This window comes from Littorina saxatilis, linkage group LG2 (genome assembly GCF_037325665.1).
Source record: "Littorina saxatilis isolate snail1 linkage group LG2, US_GU_Lsax_2.0, whole genome shotgun sequence".
Lineage (NCBI taxonomy): Eukaryota > Metazoa > Mollusca > Gastropoda > Littorinimorpha > Littorinidae > Littorina > Littorina saxatilis.
Genome location: NC_090246.1, coordinates 79200030 through 79220112, shown reverse-complemented (window position 1 = coordinate 79220112; position 20083 = coordinate 79200030). Strand labels below are relative to the sequence as shown.

General features: G+C 41.0%; 1 protein-coding gene across 3 annotated transcripts in view; it reads left to right on the top strand.

Annotated features, from left to right (window-relative positions):
- The window catches only part of LOC138959813 (uncharacterized), a 77969-nt gene that overhangs the window by 53142 nt on the left and 4744 nt on the right, over positions 1–20083 (top strand). For 2 of the 3 annotated variants that reach the window (XM_070331436.1, XM_070331435.1), the window contains 7 exons: positions 2429–2491; positions 4168–4269; positions 11072–11101; positions 14536–14643; positions 16458–16505; positions 17315–17444; positions 19070–19283. In XM_070331436.1, the coding sequence (XP_070187537.1) occupies positions 2429–2491; positions 4168–4269; positions 11072–11101; positions 14536–14643; positions 16458–16505; positions 17315–17444; positions 19070–19283 (695 nt within the window). Of the gene's footprint in view, positions 1–2428; positions 2492–4167; positions 4270–9770; positions 9792–11071; positions 11102–14535; positions 14644–16457; positions 16506–17314; positions 17445–19069; positions 19284–20083 lie in introns of all 3 variants that reach the window. The other variant, XM_070331434.1, reaches the window with a different exon arrangement.

The window sequence follows — 20083 nt, the reverse complement described above, 5'->3', positions numbered from 1 at the left end:
CGCACTTTGGAGTTGGTGCAGCGCTCACATAGGGCCTCCACCTCCTCAGTGTATTCGTCGCATTGGCGGGCCTGGGTCACCTGGTGTCAGTCTCATGAGCTGAACCCCGCGGCTCCTCGCACTATGCACGTCGCCAATCACTTAGCGGATTTGTCTTCCCAAGGGGCTTCTTCCTCCTCTTTGAAGGTTCGCAGGTCGGCGATCGCCTCGACTCTTAAACAGATTGGTCATACCATCAACGTTAGCGGAGTTGTTGCTGGGGTTATTAAGGGCGCGTCTTTACAGGACGTCAAGCGCTCTTCTTTGCCCAAGTGGGACCTTTTCCTTGTCCTAGAGTTCTTACGCTCGGCGGACTTTGAGCCTCTGGAAGGCTCTAACCTCTCGAACCTTACAATTAAGGCTCTGTTCTTACTACTTCTGGCCTCTGCCAGCAGAGGGAGCGAGATCCATGCTCTGTCGGGCAGTCCTCAGGACATTGCCCGGGAGCAGGACGGGTCCCTGTCCTTGCATTTTCGCGAGGCCTTTCTGGCCAAGAACCAGACACCGGGCCAGCCTTCTCCTTGCGTTCTGGTGAAGCCTCTGTCCCATATCTTGGCGCAGGGTGACCCAGATATGGTCAATTGTCTGGTTAGGGCCCAGGAGGCATATCTGGCTCGCATTCAGCCTATTCGGTCGAGCTCGCAGAAGCTCCTGTTCATTTCCTTGAACACGTCTCTGGAGAAAGACATTTCGAGGACTACCTTGGCCAGGTGGGTGTCGGCTCTCATAAAACAAGCCTATGTGTGGAGCCTGTCACAAAGGGGGGGGGGGGGGGGGGGGGGCTCAGCCCGTCTTCCCTCTTGATTCAGCCCGAATGCACGAGTCCAGGGCATGGGCATCTTCCTTGGCCGTTTTGAGGTCGCGAAGACTAGATGATGACCTGCGCACAGCCTACTGGCGCTCGGACGACGTCTTTATCTCGTTCTACTTGAGAGACATCGCTGCGGTCTGCCGAGATGGTTCACGGACCCTCCCTACCTTGGTGGCAGCGGGGCAATGCCTCTCCAGAACATAAGAGTGAGTTTGAATTTTTTGTTCTTACCCACCACCTTGTTGGAGTTATCTGCTATTATGTGATTCGGAGTAAGAATATGTAATTTAATCGAACATTTTTAATTAAATTTTCATTTGATTAATATACTTACCCGAATGACATAGGTAATTCCCTCCCACCTTCCCCGCTTTTAGTTTCTATGTATTCTAGAAGTCGAATGAGGGTGTCTCGTATGGGATACGAGATCTGTGGCGTGACTCACGCTACGGGAGGCAACCCTGGGTAGCAAGCTTGCTACTTTTTTGTTTGGGTTGCTTCCCTTATACTATAGACGGGATAGCGTTTTTTCAGACACCTTAGCATCTCGACTGCGTCAATGCTATTATGTGATTCGGGTAAGTATATTAATCAAATGAAAATTTTCGATTTTTCGTGACCCTTGACCCCTCAACTGTAACTGTTGTGATGGCAGGATAGGTCAAGTTCGCAAAGTTGACGGCCGCGGTCGATCGACTTTCTCTTTCATTATCTTCTCGCACCGTAGAAACCACAGAAATCTTCCTCACCTTTCTCCTCCCACCTCGCCGTGACCGTTTTCTGGGAAGATTTAGGCCGATTCCAAGTTTCCTCAAGCGTTCAGCGAGTTCGGAGGTCACATGGCTAGGCAGAACACACAACAGCTGTTCCCGTGTGTACCTCGAATCTGTGTTGACGTCTTTACGCTGTACGGGTGCAGCATTGACACAGGGACTGCGTGCAGTCGGAGGCAGTGCCCGCGGTGGGTACAGTGCGTGCTGTGTAGTTACCGCACGGGGCGTGTTCAGTGACGAACACTGGTCACCAAGAAGAAACAGACGAATGGACAGGAAAAACACAATCATGGCCAACCTGACTTGAAACGGGGCACGAAACAGGCACATAAAGAGAGTCCGATCCATCATGAAGCCGATAACAGGTATCACTTCCAGAAACAAAGCAACTTTCGCTCATAAAAAGGAAAATAACTGCCGCGGTAAACACTCCAGCCTGCGAGGCGAATGAACCGGAAGCCAGCCTATACTGTCTGTCTGTCTCTGTCTGTACACTCCATGCATATACTGTGTCTGTCTGTACACTCCATGCATGTACTGTCTGTCTGTCTGTACACTCCATGCATATGCTGTCTGTCTGTCAGCCTGTCTGTCTGTCTGTCTATACACTCCAAGCATATGCTGTCTGTCTGTCTGTCTGTACACTCCATGCATGTACTGTCTGTCTGTCTGTCTGTCTGTCTGTACACTCCATGCATATACTGTCTGAAAGTCAACACTCGCTGCATCTCTTCATCACAGGTGTGAAATCAAACTCTGGAAGCCGATTCCACATTACCACTGATTGTGTTTTGCTTTGTTTCAGGCAACTGATTCAGCATTACCACTGCCTGTCCTGTGATAAACCGATCAACATGATGGCCACAGGGTGAGTACTTGTTGATCTGGATCTGGATGCCACTCGGTAATGGTTGTGAGATACATCACCGGAGCGATTACGGTTATACATGATGGGATTGTGCACAGTGCTATCATCTTTGTACTTCTTTGAACGCGACTGTTCACACGGCAAGGTAGCTGCCTGATTTTATGGGTGCACTTGTCAAAAGGACAAAGGATATGTGCCGAGGTGTCAGGGCTCCCTGGGCAGTACTGATCTGCATAATGACCAGAAAACATTCACTCTTAGGGAGTTGTTCATGTTGCCATGGATCTGTGTCCCTTTGCTCCAAGAAAATTCCATCATCTTTGTCAAGAGGTTGTCACTTGTGCATATGCAAAGTATATCGAAAGGCCTGAGAGAAATATTGGTAACTCATATTTTTCATTTTTTAAACTTTAAAAAAAAAGATTTGATTGTTGTCTGTCATTTGAGCGTTGATACGGCCAGCTGCCGTTATACGCCATACATGGCCCAGCTCATCCAACTTCAGCGTGCTTTTATATCGGAGTGGTCCTTCTCCTAGACTGGTAGCTTTACAGGGCTGTTGAGTCCAGTCTACCCGGCTATTTGGCCATAGCTGGCTGGTTTGTTTATCTGAGGTGACCTTCCCCAGGGCTAGAGCTTATAATGCGGTTCTTGATTGCATGGTGCTCCCGTAATTGGACACCTTGGGTATTTCTTGAGTGTAACAGTGCCACCTGTTACCCCGCCCCATCCTGCTGGAAGCACCGCCATTTGGTCCACGACTGCTTATTCGTCCTGGCAAACCTGGCTTATCTTGCAGCTAACCTCCATATTTGAAGGCCACTCCACTCTCCGCCACCTGTTAAGGTTGGGGGTGGTCGCCCCTACTTTTCCAGGAAAGATTTGATTAAAAATGGTGTTGATCTGTTATTCAGTGACATTGTGCTCTGATATGATATGCGCTGATTGGGAATGAATAAGGACAAACTTTGGAAATAACTCTGTCGGGTTTGTATGGGTTGTGAAAGAGTGAGAACTCTTACTTTTTGGGCGCAAACTTTCCACACAAGCTCCTTGTTTGCGTGTTTCAGACACACCCCTTGCTAGTGACTGGCCTATAATGTCACACGGGAAAGTTAAATGCAAAAAGGGCAAGAGTATTCACTCTTTTACATCCCATACAAACCCAACAGTTGTTTCCAAACGGGCGGGGATGTAGCTCAGTCGGTAGCGCGCTGGATTTGTATCCAGTTGGCCGCTGTCAGCGTGAGTTCGTCCCAACGTTCGGCGAGAGATTTATTTCTCAGAGTCAACTTTGTGTGCAGACTCTCCTCGGTGTCCGAACACCCCCGTATGTACATGCAAGCACAAGACCAAGTGCGCACGAAAAAGATCCTGTAATCCATGTCAGAGTTCGGTGGGTTATAGAAACACGAAAATACCCAGCATGCTTCCTCCAAAAACGGCGTATGGCTGCCTAAATGGCGGGGTAAAAAACGGTCATACACGTAAAATTCCACTCGTGCAAAAAACACGAGGGTACGTGGGAGTTTCAGCCCACGAACGCAGAAGAAGAAGAAGAAGAAGTTTCCAAACATGGTCTATGGGATTGGGAATGAATTAGGACTAACTGAAAATGACTGGTGACGTGAAGTTGATGATGCAAGATAAAGATGCTAATTGTGTGTGTGTCACAGAATCCAGCAGTCACTGCCCGCCAACTACGGCATGCCCCCCTCACGCTCCCCCCGCCCCTACACAACGTTCGAGCTCGACCAGATCAGGCAACAAGGAAAGAGGTAAGAGACACCGATACCTCGGTCTGTGTGTGTGTCTGTTTGTAATGTGGTAACAGATGTAGTAGAGACAGAGATACCTAGTTCTGTGAGTGTGTGGGTGTGTGAGTGTGTGTGTGTGTGTGTGTGTGTGCGTGTGCGTGTAATATGGTAAAAAGGTTGTGGAATATGTAGTACATGTATCTGTGTTGCAAGGCTGAATCCTGTAATGCTGACATCAGTATAAGATCTTTCAGTGTGCGCTGAATACACCCAAACATTGCAGTAAGGCCAAGAGAATTATGCATTTCATGCAGCCTGTAGTAGTGTGTATTTCAAGAAGTGAACTTGCAACTTTTATGCAGTAGCATTATTATTATTCAATAAGTTCATTTTTTTCTGTCAACATAATGCATTTTGTACATTAACTGATACACATCATACAGTAACAATATGCACATCTTATGAGTCACATTATGTATGTGGGTTGTTCTCTGGAGCTGGGTACCAAACTGTGACATGGGAGTCAAAAACTGAACTAACTTCAAATTCATCAAAAATGTGTTCATATGATCTTTGGGACACTGTGAGCATAAAAATATATAAATAAAGCTGTTTCATGAACTTGAAAAAAAATATTACACGGGGGATAACCGGTCATAAGCGGGGCAGAGGGTGTACGCGGGGCCTGACACGATTGAAGGCACGTTTTGTCAGTTTTCTTGGATTTGTTTGATTTACGTCGGGATTTAAGGTAAGCTACAGATTCAGTGATGCCTTAATTTGTTGATCGATGCATAAAATGCCATAGAGCGGTTCATATTTGCCCGTAAATTACCCTCAAAGCTGAACATGTCGGCGATCGAGCGCCGGAAATGGCTGTTCGATGGGTTTCGGAAGTAGAAATGTGCTTTATTTCACAAAATCAGCTCGTATATGACATCAGTTTGGGATTCTAATGGACGATGGAATCATTGAAGATGCAAAGAAGTGCTATTTCGGGGGTAGAATATATTGACCGACCCTGTAGACAAGAGGCGGTCAAATGTGAGAGATGAGCGTAAGCGGGGCTGCCGACCACGAATGGGACAGCAGAAGCACGTGGGAACGAAATGTCAGAAAAGCGTTGAGTTGTGCAATAAAACGGTTCGGTACATCATTTCAATGGAAATTTTGATCAACCTAGAAACACACGTACCCTATAGCTGTTGCCCTAAGATAACGGCACACACACACACACACACACACACCGTGGCACACACACACACACACACACACACACACACGCACACACGCACACACATACATACATACACACACACACACACACAGTATGCACATACACACAACACACTTAGTCGTTGGAGAGGTGCGTTCGGAGCTGTCTTTTAAGCATGTCCTGAATTGGACGAAGTCGACTTCGCATAGCTCACTTCGCGAAGCTTCCGGAACGAGAATTCGTCCCTTCGAGAATTCGTCCCTTAAAGGCACACTCAGCTTCCCGTAAACCATCACAGACACTGTCAGGCACACAGTACAAACACCCTTTCGTTTAAACACTCACTGCTGGAGAACATCCTTGGTACCCTCCCTAAAGAGCGAGCAATTTTCAAAGAATTTATTTTTGCGTGGCTGATCAGACAATCGGACGGCTCGTTTTGGCGCTAGACCTATAAATTGACAGCTTGTTACACAAACATTCTTAAATCATAAAAGAATTCTTTTTTCATCAAGACAAGATCAGTACAACTCGAAGTTTTGAAAGTTTAAAAAAAGGTAGCCCGGAAGCGTGTCCCGCAAAACGTGTTTCTTGTAGCAGACGAATATTTTGCATGTCACCAGTTTCTTTGAACGGTCAACCGCCACCGCTCAGTTCGTGCGACTCGCAGCCGTTTGTTGTGTTTTAGATTCAGGGGTACACAATAATTTACAGGGTAATTTACGGGCAAATAGGAACCGCTCTATGGCATTTTATGCATCGATCAACAAATTAAGGCATCGCTGACCGGTTATACCCCGTGCATTAGCACAGCAACGAATGGTCAAAATAACATCGTAACATAAACCTGATTAGGCAATTTATTGTAAAGACGAAGTATTCCACTCCCTGTTCTGTTTTATTTTGGAAAAATACATTTAATTTTGACGTCAATGAAACATGCTGGTCTATAGCAAAAAACGCAACAAAAGAATCAAGACTACGAGAATTGCACTGGAAAATTGTTCACAATATCTATCCCACAAACATTCTTCTACAAAAAATGGGACTGTCTGACAGTGAATATTGTCCATACTGCACACACGAAAGAGACTACATCGAACATTTTTTCTATGATTGTAGTAAAGTTAAGCCTTTATGGAAACACGTCGAAAACACTATACTAGATAAAACTGGTGTACGTGTTAAACTTAACGCAAAATCTGTACTACTTGGGGTTGTTTGTGTTGAAAATGCAGGCAACGTATGTCTAGATATCATTAACCATTTAGTTCTTATTGCTAAAATGTGCATTAGCAAATTTAGATACGGTACTCCCGTAAATTTAACACTCATGTTTGAAAATGAAATGAAACTTCGTGTTTCATAATAATAAAAAAAAAATAAATAAAAAAGGAAAAAAACAAAAAAATTAAAATAAAAAAATCTGTGGTGGTTTACATGCTTATTTACACAGGTTGGAAGATTTTTTTTTACTTCTGTAGACTTTGTATCTTCTTGTTGTGGCGATAAACCTCCATCTCCACATTGAAGCTGAATCTTGGTTTTTGAGCAGAGATGTTATTACTGAACTCTTCTCATCCTTTGTCTTTTGGGTTTTTCCATTATTGATGAAAAATGTCTCTCCTGCTTATAATTATTATATATTAAAAAAGGAAAAAAAAAGAAAAAAAAAAAAAAAAAAAAAAAAAACACGCCAAAAAAAAAAAAAAAAAAAAAAAAAAAAAGGGGTATATGAATCATAATGACAAAATCAAAAAGAATTTTCTTTTTAAATTAGAGAAAACGGTAAAGATGAACTCAAAGAGATTGAACTTGTTACACAATGACGTGGACTTTGTCGCCGACTAATAGAAACCAGCCAGGAATTTCTTGGCGATAACAGTCATTCAGTCCTCCTGGTGTGAAGAGGAAAATTCAGGGAACAGTGGTACCCGCCTTTTATGACCTCAAACAATCTGAGAAAAGCAGGTCTTTAAAAGGAGGGAATCTTAAAATTGGGGTAAACTTTCAGAGGTTATGAACAGAAAGTCTGACAAAACAGGGTCATAAAAAGGAGGGAGTCTTAAAATGGGGGGTCAATAAAAGGGGGGTTTCCCTGTTTTTACCTTATAAGACAACGAAGCAGACGATCGCACAGTCGGACCAAAATCTCTCTATGTGTCTGTGCTTTGGTGATTTCGGCTTACTTCCTACATGCTAAATAAAAGAAAATCGTATAACCTTGATAATATAATTATATTCTCCGCGTGATGCAGTACCAGAGTTTAAATATGAAATTATGATGAAGCCGTTTTATTCCGGTTCTGGCGCCTGTGGTCAGACATGAAAGCAACATGGTTAATGTTGTTTCGACGCCTCCTCTGTTGTAGACAGTAGGTATAAGTTATTCACACAACACATTTAACAATTCCTTTCTTGATGACGTTTGTGTATAGGTGTAAATTAATAGAGTCTAGATAGTGTGATCATTTCTGTAAAAAAAATCGTGTTTTTATGAATGATTCCGAAACCAGCGTGTCTTATTTACATTTATTTCTTGATGTCTAAACATGGCTTTTTTGTTTTACTCAATTAATATGATTTCTGGAGAGAATTTAATTTTTTTTTATTATTATATAATTTTGAATGCAATATGTATCAACTTGACATCATGACTATTATGCGAAGTGAGCATTTCTGACACGCCGGCCGCAACATTCTTGGTACACATGCATGTAATGTGTTTGTACAGACTGTAGGTAGGCCTGTGTTTGAGTGCTGAACGGCGAAGAAATGCTTGGAATATTTTTTAACTCAGCCAATAAAAACAAGTTTCAGTGAAAAAAAAAAAAAAAAAAAAAAAAAAAAAAAAACATCGTAACATGAGCGAGCAGATATATATATCCTTCCGCAAGAATGCTGTGTAGATTAGTACAAAAGAAGTTCGCTACAAAACCATTTTGATTGAAATATCAGGACAAACAACGATAACATCGTAACAGGAACAAGTCGCGTAAGGCGAAATTACTACATTTAGTCAAGCTGTGGAACTCACAGAATGAAACTGAACGTAGTCCGCCGCTAGTGCAAAAGGCAGCGAAAGTGACGAGCCTGTTTGGCGCGGTAGCGATTGCGCTGTGCTTTACTGTACCTCTCTTCGAATGAGATGAAATTGTTTTTGGATCGTTTATGATGAAGGTATCTCAGTACTGCAGTAGCGCAACGTGAATCTTAACTTCATACACCATCATAAATGACAAGAAACACTCAACTGGAACAGATTGTAAGTTAATTAACAAACAGATGTGAAGCTGTTTTATAAAAACAGTCTTTGCCATGTTGTGTTAATTTGCATGCAACAAAATCATCGCTAGCTGTATCTTCTAATTAGCTTTGCAAAACAAGAAAACTGATACTAAAAAATCAGTAATTGTACGGCTTTGTTTTTCTTGTCACGATTATTGTCTTTGTGTGCTTGTTTTTGCTGCATGTTGTTCTTCAAATCCCCCCCCCCCCCCCCAAAGGATCTGTAAACAGAATGGCCAAAAGGTCTTTTGTATGTATGGATATACAGACATGCTTCAGATGTAGCATTGCAAAAAGGTGTTATCAACGAAGAAGATAACGAGAGAAAAGAGCGGTGATAAAAATGACATGGGATGGTGGTTATCATACGAACATAGAATGGGGATGAAGGTAAATCAATTGACAGTGGCAACAACACACTGAGAGATCAGTGATGATGATGATACCCCCCTTTTAAGACCTTCAAATCTCTGAGAAAATCAGGTCCTAAAATGGAAGGAGTCTTCAAAATGGTGGTAAATGTACAGAGATTATGAACAGAACGTCTGAGAAAGGAGGGTCTTAAATTGGGGGTCGTATAAAGGAGGGTTCCATAGTAGCGCTGATGGGGTCTATGTCGACCAAAAGAGTGGGATTCCCTGTAGGTGGAGTTCCTGGAGGGGGATTCCCTGTATACAGGGAATCCCACAGGGTGGAGTTTTTCAATAAAACTTGCAAACCATACTCAAATTTCTAAGAAATATCAAAAAAGATTGAAAAACATCAACTTCTACCGATGTTGCTAAGCATCACGTGACTTTCAGCGATATCAGCGACACGCTACAGGAACTAAAGCCTGTGGTATTCCCTGTATTGATGTATACAGGGAATCCCCCTCCAGGAACTCCACCTACAGGGAATCCCACTCTTTTGGTCGACATAGACCCCATCAGCCATAGTAGCAGTGGCAACGATAATGAGAGATATAGCTATGGATCAGTAGTGATTGTTGAAGATGAATGTCTGTATTATTGTTTAGGGAACTGTGGGAAGCTGCACTGTAAGTAAAATGACCTTTTTGATGGCTAAAGCCAGCAGATGTACCGTAGAGTCTTTTGCCTTAGTCGCAGCCAGAGAATAGAGTCGACAGTTCTGGCTGTGTCCTCTCAGCATCTTCTTTGCCAGAAGGAAGTTTATCAACACATGAACTAATTGTCTGTTTGAGGGTCTGCAGATCATGCGGCTCTTGATGAATAGTTTGTTAGTTAGTCTGTGAAGATGAACATTTGTTTTTTTGCTGATCGAGTCATAGTGATGTGTAGTTAGAAGCTTGGACATTCTGGAGTTGAAAGGGAGCAGGTTGTGCCGGTCAGTAGAGAACATGAAAAAGATGAATCATTTGTACACAAAATTAAGTTCAATTTCTTTGCATGTCAATTAAGTATGTATGTTTTTCCAACTGAACTTACTTCAGCTATGCTTTTATTCATTAACATATTGTTTCATCTGTAGTATTGACCTTTGAAATGGCACATCTTTTTTGTCAAGCCAAATCATTTAGTACTCACTTGCTAAGTTTTTGAAATCATGTGTGCATAACACCATTTTTGGATTGAAATTAGCTCAGAGTTTTCTTCCAAGAAGGATTTCTTGAGAATGGCTGTCATTTGTATGTGTAGTTTTGATACTTGTGCTACTGTAGCACAGCAAATGCCAGCTCGGAAAAGCCAGATGTTTAGCTGATATGTCAGTGTTTGAACAGCGTTTACTGTCACTGAGTTGTCAAGGATACTTGTTGTAAGTGTGGATGGTCGGTAGCATATCAAGTTAGTAATCTCATTGTGATATTACACGGTGCAATGTTGTTTGACGTGTGTCAGCCGTCATGACGTGAGATAAGTTATCCAGAGCTTGAAATTGTTCATGGCCCTCATTAGGTGTCCCTGGGTGGGATTGACACAGCACATTGCATTGACATGGAAAACAACCTCTGTCAAATGACAGTCAAGGCTGGTGATATGGAAAACACGAATGTGCACAAAAAGTAAACATTGAGAAAATACAGGTTACAATGATGTGCAGGCTGCTTTAAAGTTGATTGCTAGGACAGAAAAGCAGAGATATTAACGCTTTCATACATTGTAGTTCTATAGCTAGCCAAGCATGTTAACCATGTGAAAGCCTTTATGTTTTTAAGGTCTCTTGTTTAATTTTTTTTGAAGTTTTCAAGTGATCTTTTTTATTTACTTTTTTATTTCATCTACAAAAATTATATTTCACATTTCTTTACTACAATATATACATGTTTTTTTGCATCTTGTTTTCTTTTGCGTTGAACAGAATATATTCTGGAACTAGCAAACCACAGCGGTACAGTACTTTTGTTTGGGTGTCTTGCGTTATTTGACCATGGCTGACTTTGTTGTTTCTTTTATGTGTGCAAAATGCATGACGCACCTGTGTTGTGTTTGGCAATGTTGTGTTGACTGTTAACAGTGTTTGCATTATGACCTTGTTTGTGCATGAGTGTATTTCGTATCAATTGACTCAAAACAGTGACACTATTTCTCTGGTTTCTACTGTTATTTGCAGTTTATTTCTTCCTGAAGATTAAGATAAGAAATAAGAGAAAGAAGTAAGATCCAAACCACATAACAAGTAGACCATTAAAAGAAAGAAATAAGAGCAAGAAGTAAATACCAAACACATGACAAGTAGACCATGAAAAGAAGGAAATAAGAGCAAGAAGTAAATACCAAACACATGAAGGAAATAAGAGCAAGAAGTAAATACCAAACACATGACAAGTAGACCATGAAAAGAAGGAAATAAGAGCAAGAAGTAAATACCAAACCACATGACAAGTACATCTCCATTACAACTAAGATATAAGACTTGACTAAATGTAAAAAAAAGACTGAATTACAAAGAAAGAAAAAGTCTAAAGAAAGAAGGAACAAACGGACAGACCACTGAAAGCGTGGAGTTTCTTTTGAGGCGTGAGATGTGAGGTTTGTGCATGTAGCAGGGTAGAACTCCCGTCACTGGCGTGGGGTGTCGACAGTGACCTTGACCCTGACCTCTATGTGGCTGTGTCTCACCCACTCGATGACGCATGTTGCTCTTTTTGTTACATTTAGTCAAGTTTTGACTAAATATTTTAACATCGAGGGGGAATCGAGACGAGGGTCGTGGTGTATGTGTGTCTGTCTGTGTGTGTGTGTGTGTGTGTGTGTGTGTGCGTGTGTGTGTGTGTGTAGAGCGATTCAGAGTAAACTACTGGACCGATCTTTATGAAATTTGACATGAGAGTTCCTGGGTATGATATCCCCGGACATTTTTTTCATTTTTTCGATAAATGTCTTTGATGACGTCATATCCGGCTTTTTGTAAAAGTTGAGGGGGCACTGTCACACCCTCATTTTTCAATCAAATTGATTGAAATTTTGGCCAAGCAATCTTCGACGAAGGCTGGACTTCGGTATTGCATTTCAGCTTGGTGGCTTAAAAATTACTTAATGACTTTGGTCATTAACCCCTTCACTGCCCACCCCGTATGTAATACGTGGTCATTTTCGGTTTGTCATACGCCCATAACCGTATCTCATACGTGGGATTTGTGTCAACAACATTTCAGGACATTTCTGAAAACTAAATGGGAGGTAACCACTGTCCAAGTACTTGTAGGGGTTCTAAACACAGTTCTTTCCCATAGACCGTTCCGATAAGTTACTACCACGTGTTGAAAACTGTGTTATAACTGTAGAACCGACTATAGCATTCAGCCGCCATTCACAATGGCGCCCGAAAGTCGGACCTCAACTCGTAGACCTGTTTTCAAGCGATACAGTGTTCTGGAAGCTCTACAAGAAGTGATTTATGGATTACCACACAGAAGAATACTTTTATGGGCTGTAATGTGAGTACCTGATGTTTGACACCAGTTTTAGCAGTGTTTTGTGTGGTTTTACGTGCTGCAATGTGTGTGTGTGTGTAAGTCTGGAAACTGTAATTTTTGACAAAAATGGTCATTATATAAATTTTTACTATAACAATCACAAACAAAGTCCAATGATCATGTCATCCTACAATAGCCAAGGGTATAAGCAAAACACATGCCAAAGATCTAAGATATATCTCAATAAATGATCGAGCGGTGAACAGATTAGTGAACCTACCGAAGAAAGCGAAATTTTGCCCTGGCACACAGCAATACCAAAATGCTGTTATACTGTGGCAGTGAAGAGGTTAAAAATCAGAAAATTGTAATTAAAATTATTTTTTTTATAAAACGATCCAAATTTATGTTCATCTTATTCTTTATCATTTTCTGATTCCAAAAACATATAAATATGTTATATTCGGATTAAAAACATTGTCTGAAAATTAAAAATATAAAAATTATTATCAAAATCAAATTTCCGAAATCGATTTAAAAACAATTTCATCTTATTCCTTGTCGGTTCCTGATTCCAAAAACATATAGATATGATATGTTTGGATTAAAAACACGCTCAGAAAGTTCAAACGAAGAGATGTACAGAAAAGTGTGCTATGCAGCACAGCGAAACCACTACCGCGCTGAACAGGCTCGTCAGTTTCACTCCGTTATGCACAAGCGGCGGACTACGGTCATTGTGAAAAAATGCAGTGGGCTCAGTTTCATTCTGTGAGTTCCACAGCTTGACTAAATGTAGTAATTTCGCCTTGCGCGACTTGTTTCTCTTTTCTTTTTGTCTGATTTATCTTTTTCTGACCAGCACCCTTCAAAACCACCACCTACTTTTCTGTTGTTGAGTTCTCACGTTACTTGAGATGTTTGCAGTCCGCTCATAGAGTTGTCACCCTTTGTTTTGAATGTGTACTGTCCTGGTTTTTTTATTTTGTTGATTTACAAATTTTGTTTTGCATTCATAATTATCGTTGACATTTGCTTTTTAATCTATGATACTAATCCCATTTTTGTAAGTTTGTGATTTTTTTCTGAGTTAAGTTGATTGAGAGGAAATGATAACCCCCCCGCGGGTTAGGGGGAAGAATTTACCCGATGCTCCCCAGCATGTCGTAAGAGGCGACTAACGGATTCTGTTTCTCTTTTTACCCTTGTTAAGTGTTTCTTGTATAGAATATAGTCAATTTTTGTAAAGATTTTAGTCAAGCAGTATGTAAGAAATGTTAAGTCCTTTGTACTGGAAACTTGCATTCTCCCAGTAAGGTAATACATTGTACTACGTTGCAAGCCCCTGGAGCAAATGTTTGATTAGTGCTTTTGTGAACAAGAAACAATTGACAAGTGGCTCTATCCCATCTCCCCCCTTTCCCCGTCGCGATATAACCTTCGTGGTTGAAAACGACGTTAAACACCAAATAAAGAAAGAAAGTAAGGAAATGATAAGCCCCCCCCCCCCCCCCCAAGCTTTCATGTTTTAAGTCATCCAGAAAAAGACCAAGAAGTAAATATATTGATATGGAAACATTTTGACTTTGCTCAAAACTATTGTCCCTATTTTTATTTATTTTTAAAATGTTTTTTTATTAGCCCAAATATTAAAGGTGGTGAAAACATTGAGAATGTGTCCCGAAATCAGAGGGCAGAAGTAGACATCAAACAGGCATGTATTGTATTGTATTGTATTGTATTGTATTGTATTGTATTGTATTGTATTGTATTGTATTGTATTGTATTGTATTGTACACATACTGGCAATCAGACAGGCATGTGTTGTATTGTATTATATTGTGTTATATATGTCAAACAAATGAATGATTGAAATGTCTGTGAACTTATGACATCTGTTCAACAGCATTGGTTCGCCAGAACAGGCTGATGTCTACGCCACAAGTCGTCAGTGCGGTGGGTCCCACACTACGACTATGCCACACCAGCGCTTCACGAAGGTCAACACCGCCAAGTGAGTAATACACCAACTGTACTCCACTCTTGCCTCGCCCCTCTCTCAGCTTGAGAGCATGCCATCACTTTTATGCTTGTATCTTTGAATGCTTTGTCTTGACGGAGTTTTACTTTTGTTTGGTTAAACATTACGTTTGTTTTAGGAATGATAACATGTTTGACGGTTTACAACAAAATACTTGAGGCATCTTTTTCTTTTATCTCTTCAGAGATTTAATGTTTGTGATTTGAAGAAGAGTTAAGATGTAGTTTACGTTCTGTATGCTGAGTATTGTTAGACATTGCTTTTTGTAATGTGAGTTTTGAGAACGGTCAAATGTGTTCTGTTGATATTTTATAAGCATTCTGTAGTGTCATGTCACTGAAATATAACTTATCTTTATGCAACCCTGAAGGACATACATTCAGGTAGAAAGGTATGAAATTTAGAATTTTTTAGATGAATGTTTCACTGATGTGACGAAGTCTTCACTGCAGTGTGTATGATAACGGGGTATTTTAGCCAAGACACACTCCTCACTCCATCTTGTGCAACATTAATGAAAAACAAGTCGCGTAAGGCGAATTTACTACATTTAGTCAAGCTGTCGAACTCACGGAATGAAACTGAACGCACTGTATTTTTTCACCAAGACAGTACAGCTTCGTCAATCCCCGCAAGAAGGAAATCGCTCACCTCCAACGTGCAAAACGCACTGAAATTAACACGCCAGAATAGCGCGGTAGCGTATTGTGCTAAGCAGGAAAGCGCGCTTTTCTGTATTCTTCTTTCTGAGCTTGTTTTGAATACAACCTATTATAATCTATATGTTTTTGGAATCAGGAAATGATAAAGAATAAGATGAAATCATTTTTGGATCGATTTCTTAAATTTTAATCGTAAGACTAATTAATCTATTTTCGTTAATTGTGATCACATTTTAAGAGTAAACATGACATATGTATATATTTTTAGATTCAAAATGTGATGAAGAATACGATGCAATCAATTTTAAATCTGTTTGCGAAAAATCGATTTAAATGACAACTTTAATGAGCAAACTCATTAATTAATTTGTAAGCCTCCAAGCTGAAATCCAATACCAAAGTCCGAGCTTCGTCGAAGATTACTTGACCAAAATTTCAACCAATTTGGTTGAGAAATGAGAGCGTGACAGTGCCGCCTCAACTTTCACGAAAAGCCGGATATGGTGTCATCAAAGACATTTATCCAAAAAATGAAAAAAACGTCTGGAGATACCATACTCAGGATCTCTCATGTCAAGTTTCATGAAGATCGGTGTAGTAGTTTTCTCTGAATCACTCTACACACACACACACACACACAGACACACAGACACACATACACCACTACCCTCATCTCGATTCCCCCTCTATGTTAAAACATTTAGTCAAAACTTGACTAAATGTAAAAACAACTCCTTTTTGTCCAGTCCCTGCCTGGGACTGAGCAGTGCTGTTGCTACATAATTTGTGACACGTCATCAAATCATTGTATAATCTTCATGGTTGAAAACGACGTTAAACACCAAATAAAGAAAGAAAGATCAAATCATTGTTCATGTGACTGCAGAGAGCAATCTTTACAAAAACATAACTGGTTTAGGAGAGTGTGCAAAACCTTGACCATTTATCTCACACAAAATATTCTTTTTGCTGTGTGACTCACCGAAGCATACTTTGTCGCTGCAAAACTTGGAAGTTAAATTAATGTTGTATGCATTGTTATATTAATTTTGCATGTTTTATGTTTTGGGTTATGTTTTTGTTGCGTTTTGTTGACAAGTTGTTTTTGTTGCATGGCACGTGTAGTCACCTTTTTAGGGAGGAGGAGCAGGAGGATATAATCGCCATTCACAAGTAAGTTGTCAAAGTCCTATGTGTAGCCACGCAGTCCCATTGTCATTTAGCCACGCAGTCACATTGTCATGTAGTCATGTAGCCACACAGTCACAGTCACATGGTTATTGGGCCAAATCCCTTAGTTATACAGTCACATGATAACTCAGTCACAATCCTGTTTTACTGTTACATCAGTTTTCAGTCTGTGTTAACTAAGCTTGCGACAGTATGAAGTACAGTGTCACCTGCAATGTCAGGACCCTCCAATGAGAGGACACCTTCAATTGAAGGACACTTGCTGCCACTTGGTCTATTATCTTTACCAAAATATACCTCTTAGAATGGGCCACCTGCAAAAAAAGAGACACTTGTGGTCTTTTTGGGGCTGTCTGTGCGTCCATCCTTGAAAAAAAATGAACAAAGGAGTTTTCACAGAAGATTTTGAAGCCAGAGCTTTGAAACTGTACACACGTACAGGTCAAGGGTTTTTGACCCCCCTTAAATGATCCAAGTCTGGTTGATCCTTGTCAAATTTCAAGGTTACATTGGGGTCAAGTTCTGGTGATAAAAACTAAACATAAATTTTTTTCAGATTTTTTGTTTTAAATTGGAGCTTTGATTCTTTACGCATGTTGGGTTTGATGACCTTCCAGCATGACCTAACTCTGATTGAAGTTTGGGTCTTAAAATGAAAAATTATCAATTTCTTGAATGTTTTAGTCGTCGTCGTTTTTGAAATTAGAGCTTTGAGCCTTTACACATTGGAAAGCCATGAACGTGTGTGTGTGTGTAACCATGGTGACACTGACCGCTGTGTGTGTGTCCAGGGAGGAGTTAGACATCATGGGGGCGGACGGTCACATCTACCGGGGGAGAGTGCAGCGGCTTGACGCCAGGATACCGTCCAAGATGATGCGCAGCGCCAGTGCCAACAGGCAGAACAACGCTCAGACCGGTGTACGTTGACCGCCACCCGACTGTTGACAGCCCGACCTGCACACTGTCGCTCTGCCTTCCTCTCCACCTCGCCTATTTTCTTCCTGTCTTAAAGTGTTCTTTTCCTTGCGTAGAATGGGTTTTTTCTTTAATTAATATTGCTGTTAGTTAATCTTAATCTCACCCTCTGTGTGTTTGTGTGCGTGCGTGTGTGTGTACATTGGTGAAACTAGCCCGTAAAATTGTAAAAATGTTGTGACGAAAATTCCGTCAGTCCGAAATTTTGACCCAAAAAAATTATTTTGAAATCAGTTTACTTGCAGCGATGTTTGCGAAACTCGTTTGAACTGCTGACGCAATTCGGTTTCAGCTTTCGGTTTGAACGGAAGTACTTTTTTTGTGTAAGAATACAGCCTGCTTCTTGTTGAAAACTTCGAAGGAGTCTGACTTTCGGGTCACTTCATTTCTCTGACTGCGAATAAAAGGCTCTATTTCCAAAGGAAGCCGCTTTTTTCCGTGTTTTGACGGGGCGATGAAATGATTAAAGCATAGAAGATACCCGTTTTAAGTATAAACGCTTCAACAGAGTTGATCAGTGCTGACCAACCGAACAAACGCGCGTAAGCCGTAAGGAGTGTTTTCGGAAGTGGCTTCAGAATCTTGAAACACCGTGAAATTTGTGTGCCATCTGCTCCAAAGTGAGAGATTATGGAATTATCGGGAAGAATATGCACGCGCAAGAAGCAAACACCACAAGAAAGCTGTACCGGCTTTGTGATAAAGTCTAAGTTTACGTCGACCATTTCATGCTTTCTTTCAATGGGCCGTGCTCCGTATCTTTGGATCTTTGGTTCAACTTCAATGCGTATCTTTGGTGTAGTTTTCAGGTTAGTCATCAAATAAACAAGACATTAACTTCAGGTGTTCATGTTGTATGTGATATATGGCTGCTGTTTTTCATGTGTTATCAGTTTTGTCATTTTCTGTTTGTCTTTGAGCGTGTATCGTTATGTGTTATAAGCGCATGATCGAGTGACTTGTTTGGTGAAATTGTTGTTTTGTACAAGGGCATTGTTTTTGTGGCTCATCGACTTGATAGGATCTGCCGTTACTTATTACTCATTTCTCTGTTTGCTTCAGCACAGACTATCTTTACCTTTCTGACACTCTTTTAAGCAGAATAAATTGGAATGGACCTCTAGTGCTTGTGAGAATGGACTAAAAATAAAAATCCAAGATTTTATGGTTTTTTAAGGCTGATCAGTCTCTTTGGTTTTTGACAGGCATTAAAGTGTCACATTTTTTTTTTTATTAGAGCCCGGAGAGGCCATAAAATCACCTATAAAACGTCAAATTTTTTTTTCAGCTGGGGGGCATTGCCCCCCTGGACCCCCCAACGGGGCGCTGCCCCTGTACCCCGCCAGGGCCTGGGCGGACCCTGGACCCCTGCCTCAGAATTTTCAGTCTATTTTTTTTTTTTAGGTTTCACCCATGTGTGTATGTGTGTGCGTGTGTGTGTGTGTGTGTGCAGGTACACATGCGTGCTAGTGTATGTGTGTAAGCAGTTTAATTGAAGTGGAAAGTATTTTTTTTTACAAAATGTTTTTGTTACAACTTTATTTCTCATCTGTGTTGTGTCTCTTCAGAGTCAGAGCCCTAGACCTGCCTCAGCCAGAGGTGTGATGAGAACTCCAGAAATACGACAGACATCAGGTCAGGGGTCACGACCCCAGTCGGCCCGATTTTCTCAGAGGTCAGACCTAATTGAACAGCGATCAGGGGCAACCACTCTGCAGATGGACAAGAACGTGGGAGGGGAGATAAACGTAGATGTGCCACTGGAGATGCCGCCCGTCCAAGGCGAGTGAAGAGCTGCCTTCATCTTGTGCTGCTAACGTCGCCCCACACGCACGGCCTTCATACACAACGCCTTATATACACTCTTCTCTCTGTTGATCTGTGCATTGTCTGTAATGTCATTGTATGTACACATATAGTATTAGTGTTGAGGTTTAGGTTCGTTTTGGGTTTGATTAGGTGAATTAAGCTTGTATTCCATGGTGCAGGTTTTTCAAGGGGCGGGGAAGAACTGTATGGATCTGTTGATAACAACATCCTTGTGGCAAGCAGTTTTAGGGAAGGGAGATCATTCATGTTTTTCATCGATCTTTCAAAGACTTTCTCTCTTCGAAGCAAGTTTTGTTTCTTGTCCAATTCATTAAGCAAGTAAACAAGTTTGACGTGACACGGGTTGTCTTTTCATGATGAAATTCGGTCTCAGGAGTTAAGTTCCAAATAGGGTTAAAAAAAGGAACATTTCCACTAAGACATATAACCCACGGAAGTCTATGTTTCTTGTTACAAATCCTTCGGGAAGATAAGCTGAAAGTCACTGTCTGTTCTGCTGCATTGTTTGACGTTCAAACCTGTGAAGGCTTAAAAATGAAATTTAAGTTTCGATTAGAAATTAAATGGTAGATGAAAACTTGCTGAGTTGTCCGTGCAAGGAACAAAGCACTAGGTGCTCCTGAGTTGTTATCATGGCTGGTATTTTCTTGATTTACATGCTGATTTTTGTCATTTTTATATCAATTCTATTTTTAAATTAAGGTCATATATTGTACTACATTGCAAGCCCCTGGAGCAATTTTTTGATTAGT